Raw genomic sequence first — 7,431 nt, forward strand, 5'->3', positions numbered from 1 at the left:
TGATTTGAAAACTTCAGATCAGCAGTTGAGAAAGGAACCCGCTCTGATACCACTTGTTGGGATCGGTTCAGAGGGTAGAGGGGGGGTGAATACACTCTGAAACTTTTCTTCTTCTTCTTTAAAATGATCAAGTGAGGTTTAGTTCACTTAATCAGTTTTCTCAACTTCTAAAACGTTTTGAACAACTTAAATAGTGCGGAAATAGTTCAGAGGTTTTAGTGATGCAAAGTTTATAATGCAGTGTATGAGCAGGATGTAAGATAAATGGCAGTAAATGCTAAAGCACGATTTTATGGAAGTTCGAAGGCTTAATCCTTCTACGTCTCCCCTTCTTCCACTTAGGAAGGAATTCACTAGAAGACTTTGGTTATTACAACGTCTTGTAATACACCCACTTCAGACTTAGGACTTATCCAATGCCTAATCCGAAACTCCTAGATTTACACAGATAAGATTCTCAGTTCTTATCAGACTGGTGGAAGCTTTCAGAAGCTTCAAGTCTCTTCAACACTGAGTATAGTTGAGTTGAGCTTCTCAGACTGCAGAGCGGTCGAGAGGCTTGAAAACCCTAGGATGATCCTTGACGATCAGATATGTGAACTGTAGGCGAGGGTTTATTTGAGCAGCAGATGAATAATCTTGTAAGTGTGCTCAAGTATATCAGATGAGGACTTTTGATATTAGTCAAGTGATTGAAATTTTTCTGAGTTGCTTGTCTCTCTTCGTTGTCTCGTATCACTTGTTGTTGTTCTTGTTGTTATTCTCTTTTTGAGCAATCTTCCCTTTATATAGGTCAATCATCAACGTCTTTATTTTGAACGTTCTGATGCTGCATTGAATGCACATTTAATGCTCATAAATGCATTGATGATTCTGCATGAGGATCGTACACTGCAGACAACTTCCAGGGTCCAAAACTGGAATAAACGGTCGAATGCTTTATCTGCAGTCATTCTGTGTTTTTGCCATTTTGGTACAACCTGTTGTCTTGATTTGCAGGAGTCAACAAATCTTCTGAAACGCCGGTTCTGCTTTTAATAAAGGATCCTGCAAAGAACATCTTGTCACAGGTACTTGTCTCGAGATATCTAGATAGGCAGTTGGCATTCTACCGGTAGAGATATTTGTCCTCTGCTGGTTTGAATAACCAGTCGATAAGCTTGTGACTTCAACCGGTCGAGAGATAAAGGCGGTTGACAAGCTTCCGGTAGATAGATTTATCCTCTGCTGGTTTTGATAGCCAGTCGATAGGCTTGTGACTTCAGCCGGTCGAGGGCAAAGACGGTTGACAAGCTTCCGGTAGAAGTTGTAGTAGATTCCTGAAATACAATGGTTGGCAGCACATTCCTATACAATGAGTTGTTGTTTGTTATCACCAAAATATCGGATTCAACAGGGTTAAAGCAATCCGGCCGAATGTGGTATAATCGGCTAAGTGAGCACTTGATGAAAAAAGGATATGTAAATGATCCAATATGCCCTTGTGTTTTCATCAAGAAAACAACATCCGGATGTGTAATTATTGCTGTATATGTTGATGATTTAAACATCATTGGAACGAATAAAGAAATTCAAGAAGTTATGATGTACTTGAAGGAAGAATTCGAAATGAAGGATCTTGGAAAAACCAAGTATTGTCTGGGTTTACAAATCGAACAAAAAGAATGTGAAATTTTTGTTCACCAGGCAAATTATACAGAAAAGATCCTTAAACGTTTTAATATGGATAAATCAAATCCATTAAGTACTCCAATGGTTGTAAGATCATTAAACATAGAAAAGGATCCATTCCGTCCATGTGGAGATGATGAAGTTATTCTTGGTCCAGAAGTACCATATCTAAGTGTCATTGGTGCCCTTATGTATCTTGCAAATTGCACTAGACCTGATATATCTTTTGCTGTAAATTTATTGGCAAGATTCAGTTCATATCCAACAAAGAGGCACTGGAACGGAATTAAACATATATTTCGTTATCTACGAGGAACAACAGATTTGGGACTTTTGTACTCAAAAGACACCAATCAAAGTATCATTGGTTATGCTGATGCTGGATATTTATCTGATCCACATAAGGCACGTTCTCAAACCGGATATGTATTTACTCGTGGAGGCACCGCAATTTCTTGGCGTTCACAGAAACAAACACTCGTAACAACTTCATCAAATCACGCTGAGATTATTGCGCTACATGAAGCAAGCCGTGAATGTGTTTGGCTAAAATCAATGACACAACATATCCAAACTTCTTGTGGATTATCAGTAGACAAGAAGCCTGTGATGTTGTATGAAGACAATGCTGCATGTATTGCTCAAATGAAAGAAGGATACATCAAAAGTGACAGAACAAAACATATACCCCCAAAGTTCTTTGCTTACACTCAAGAGCTTGAAAAGAATAAAGATATTGATATCTGTTATATTCAATCAAGTGAGAACTCATCAGATCTCTTCACAAAGGCACTTCCCACGACGATATTCAAAAAGCATATATACAACATTGGGATGCGCAATCTGCGGAATATGTGAAGAATCACTCATGTTAACATGAGGGGGAGTTTACGTGGCTGCACTCTTTTTTTCTTACTATGGTTTTTATCCCACTGGGTTTTTCCTAGTAAGGTTTTTAACGAGGCAGTATAAAACACGTAATGAAGACAGTCATCATATCACTATCATCATCACAAGGGGGAGTGTTGAAAAATATTATTATTATTAATATTATGTTGAATATTGAATGTTGAATGTTGAATATTGAGTTGTAAAATGTGGAAAATTAGTGTGTGATGATGTAGATGATGATGTATTTATTTTTGGACTAATCTCAAATGTGAATCTATAAATAGGTCTTCATTTGTGATGAAAAATAAAATTGAATTTGAGAGAAAAATAAATATTTGTGAAATGTAGAGTTTGATATATTTTGAGTTTTGGAGTTTTACTTTTTACCATAAATTTTTACTTTTTCACAATAATAATAATAATAATAATAATAATAATAATAATTGATCGAGTTGTATACATTGTGGTTAATTGTGTCAAGTTAATTGTTGATGCTTGTGTCAATTTAAGCTGAATGTTTTCTTTTTGTTTTAAACTTTAGCGCACCCTCAAAAGATCGAAGATGTTCGCATTCGACTGGGTTTTGAATCTTGTTTTGCTGTTGACAGATTAGGGAGGAGTGGAGGTATTGGAGTTTTGTGGCGAAAAGCTGGGGATTGCACTGTTTCTAATTTCTATAGAAATCATGTAGATCTTGTCATTTCAGATGATAGGAATGGAGAGTCGAGATGTACTGGTTATTACGGTTTTCCAGAGAGAAACCGTCGTAGGGAGTCTTAGAATCTTTTGCGATCTCTTGCTGCTCAATCTGAATTGTCGTAGGTGTGTATTGGGGACTTTAATGATATGCTTTCATCTGCAGATAAGAGAGGTAGAGTAGAACACCCATCGTGGCTTCTTAGTGGTTTTAGAGAAGCTATTGGGGATTGCAATCTATCGGATATTCCGCTATCGGGTCATCAATTCACTTGGGAAAGAAATAGGGGGAATCAAAACTTTGTGGAGGAAAGGATTGATCGAGCTATGATTACTCCGGAGTGGGGTGTTAAGTTCCCTTCTTCCAGACTTCGTAATTTGAGTGCTACGATCTCGGATCATTCACCGCTATTGCTGGAAACCAAGGCGGAGGAGATAGTTTCTCACAAACACATTTTTAGATTTGAAAATCGTTGGCTTTGTGAACCAGAGCTGAAGTTGATTATGGAAGATAGTTGGGAAAAAACTAGAGGACAAGATGTTATGAATAAACTCTCTTTTTGTTCAAAAATCTTGGATCCGTGGGGTAAACGTATGGATGTTAAATTTCGCAATGAGATCAATAGGTGTAAGCAGCAAGCGGATTTTCTAAGAGATAAATATGATGAAGTCTCTCTCTATAGAGTCTTTCAAAGAAGTTAATGAGCAGTTGGCCTCCTTATTCTTACAGGAGGAAGATTACTGGCGCCAAAGGGCTAAACAGTTTTGGTTAAAGGATGGGGACAAAAACACTCATTTTTTCCATGCAACGGCATCGGCGAGAAAACACACTAATCAGATCACTCGACTTAAAGATGCATGTGGTAACTGGCAAGAGGAGCAGAATAATATTTGTGAAGTGGTGATGGAGTACTTCAAAAATCTCTTTTCAACAGAAGGTCACATCTTTGATGAGGTGCTGGATGTAGTTCAACCTTGTGTGACGGCAAGACGGAATGAAGAATTGATCTTGCCTTTCTCTGCCAAAGAATTTAAAGATGCTATTTTTGACATGAAACCAGATAAGTCTCCAGGCCCGGACGGTTTTAATCCAGCATTCTTTCAGAGGTTTTGGAACCTTATAGGATCAGATGTTGTTGATTGGTGCACTAGATGGCTGTCTGAAATGGCGTTTCCCCCTTCTCTAAATGATACCAATGTGGTGTTAATCCCGAAATGTAAGAAACCTCAGTCTATGAAGGATTTCCGTCCCATTTCTCTTTGTAATGTGTTGTACAAAATTATTTCCAAGGTCCTGGCAAACCGTTTAAAAAAGGTGTTGCCTCATATCATCTCTCCCTTTCAATCCGCATTCGTTTCTGGAAGATCAATTACAGATAACGTCCTAGTAGCTTTTGAAGTTGTCCATCGCATGAAGAGATTAACTAGAGGGAAAAGGGGAATCGCTGCTCTTAAAATCGATATTTCCAAAGCTTATGACCGCATTGATTGGGGTTTTCTTTTTAACATTCTAGAGAAACTTGGTTTTGCCCCGAAATGGATTCAGTTCATGAAGTTTTGTGTTACATCAGTTAATTACTCCTTCTTAGTGAATGGCCAACGTGTTGGTCCCTTGATCCCTGAACGTGGGCTCCGACAAGGAGACCCTTTATCACCTTACCTTTTTATTTTAGGTACAGAAGGTCTGGCTGCTTTGTTAAGGAAAGCAGAGCTCTCTGGACAGTTGCACGGTTCTAGAGTGTGCAGGGGGGCTCCAGCTATTAGCCACCTTTTTTTTTGCTGATGATAGCATGTTTTTCTTCCGTGCTGATGAGTCTGAGGGGCAGATTTTAAAGTCTATCTTAGCAAGATACGCTCAAGCTTCGGGTCAGACTATTAACCTCCAGAAATCAGGTATTATGTTTAGCAACAATGTTTTGCTTGAGGACAGGTTGGCTATTTCTTCTCTTTTGGGTGTTTCAAATGCTTTGGACACTGGTAGATATCTCGGCCTTCCTTCGCTTATTGGGCGAAACAAAAAACAAATTTTCTCATATTTGAAGGATCGAATTTGGGTTAGACTTCAAGCTTGGAGAAAAAAACCTTTGTCTAAGGCTGGATGTGAGATTTTGATCAAATCAGTGGCTCAATCGATCCCTACTTTCGGTATGTCAACTTTTCTACTTCCCTCATCCTTGGCAGATGAATTACAGAGAATGATAAACTCGTTTTGGTGGGGGCGTAAATCGAACTCTAGCAGGGGTTTGAATTGGTTTAGTTGGGAGAGATTGTGTATCCAAAAGGAGTTTGGTGGGCTGGGTTTCAGAGATTTCTATGGATTCAATTTGGCAATGCTTGGGAAACAAGGGTGTAAACTTCTCAATGATCCTAATGCTACTATTTGTCGTATCTACAAAGCTAAATACTATCCGAGAGGGGATTTTCTAAATGCCAATCTAGGGCATAATCCGAGCTTTGCTTGGCGTAGCATTTTGGCTTTTCAAGTGTTAATAAAGAAAGGGCTATAGATGGCGTATTGGGGATGGAAGTAGTATCAATATCTGGTCGGAACCTTGGCTTAGGGACCCTCTGAATTTTCATGTGGGCCTTCCCATGATACATGACTTACAAAACTGGATTGTGAAAGATCTGATGATTCCGGGGTCTCGAGAATGGGATCACGATCTCATAGGTGCAATCTTTGGTGATAGGGATGTCAAGAGTATATCTGAAATTCCTCTCGGACACCTTAAGAGTAAGGACACTCGGATTTGGCATTTTAAAAAAAACGGTACATACTCAGTGAAATCAGGTTACCACTTGGTGATGTCCCTCGATGAAAATTCGGAATCTCGTAAGGTCCACGGGAATTGGAAGGTTGTTTGGAAACTGAAAGTACCACCTAAGATTAGACATTTTGTTTGGAGGGCTGGTAGAAACTGTATTCCTAACCGTGTTAATCTCCAAAAAAAGGGGATCGAAGTTTCTTGTGTCTGTGTGTTTTGCAATGTTGATATGGAGACATCCTGGCACACTTTTATAACCTGTCGTTTCGCTCGAGATTGTTGGGAGCAAGCAAACTTACTTCAGGCAGTAGACAAAAATGCTTGTAGAAGTGAAAGTTTTTTGGAATGGCTGTTCAACTCCATTGAAGATCTGAGTGGGTTGGAGCTTAGTAAATTCGCGGTCATCCTTTGGGCTATTTGGAAGCAAAGGAATTCTAAGTTATGGGATAATTGCATAGAGACTCCTCATAGAGTGGTGTTTGAAGCAATGGATTTGTTGTTTGATTGGTTATCTGCTTCAAGTAAGATCGAATTACCACAAGACCCGGATGTCGTGAACCATTCCTGCATCTGGGCTCCCCCACCTCCCGGTGGACTAAAATGCAATGTCGATGCTGCATTTTTTGAGGATATCAACTCTGCTGGTTTTGGGATGGTGGTGCACGATGAAGAAGGAAGATTCGTAATGGCCAGATCAACATTGAAGAAAGGGATTAGTTGTGTAAAGGAAGGAGAAGCATTCGGACTCTTGGAAGCATTGTCATGGATTCGTAGTTTAGATCTCCAAAATGTCATGTTTGAGGTGGATGCGCAACAGGTTTATCATGGGATGAAAGCAAAAGATCTTGATCTCTCGGAGTTTGGAAGCATCATCGGCCATTGTAAGAATTTATTAGCTAGTAACCCGACCCTTTCGGTTCACTTTGTTCGTAGACAAGCTAATGAGATTGCCCATGTGTTAGCTAGGCACTCTCGTTTTTATGCTAGTCCTTGCGTTTGGATAGAGACACCATTGTTTATTGGTGATCTTTTAGGTTTGTACTCTTCTTCCGGTTGAATTAATTGTTGTTTGGATGTCAAAAAAAAAAAAAAAGCAACTGGCAAGTGGCTGGTAGGGGGGATCAACATTTGTAACAAAATTCGAGACGGAAAAATATAGTTTAATTTAGCTAAAATTAGTGACAGAGAGTATATGTTTCTGTCACACAATAATAGTGATGGAAAAAGTATATCGTCACTAAAGTAGTAACGAATTTAATTTTTTTTGTCACGAATAATAGACACGAAATTGTGTTTCCGTGTCAAGTATAGTGACGAAAATATTATAGCGATGAGGGTATTAGTTATTGCGTTTACTCCATTACAAGCTGTTGCTAAGGAGAATTAGAAACGAATTTGTAACGGATTT

The 7,431-nt window shown here is 38.9% G+C and overlaps 1 protein-coding gene across 1 annotated transcript; it reads left to right on the forward strand.

Moving 5' to 3' along the window:
• The first annotated feature begins 5,048 nt into the window (after positions 1-5,048).
• Positions 5,049-5,765, forward strand: LOC140878786 (uncharacterized mitochondrial protein AtMg00310-like). The gene has a single exon (XM_073282405.1). It carries the CDS (start codon positions 5,049-5,051, stop codon positions 5,763-5,765), a length of 717 nt encoding a protein of 238 aa, XP_073138506.1.
• The last annotated feature ends 1,666 nt before the right edge of the window (positions 5,766-7,431 follow it).

This window comes from Henckelia pumila, chromosome 2, assembly GCF_033568475.1.
Source record: "Henckelia pumila isolate YLH828 chromosome 2, ASM3356847v2, whole genome shotgun sequence".
Lineage (NCBI taxonomy): Eukaryota > Viridiplantae > Streptophyta > Magnoliopsida > Lamiales > Gesneriaceae > Henckelia > Henckelia pumila.

Excerpts from the sequence above, each read along its gene's own strand:
- LOC140878786 (XM_073282405.1), top strand. The coding sequence starts at position 5,049 with ATGTTTTTCTTCCGTGCTGATGAGTCTGAGGGGCAGATTTTAAAGTCT.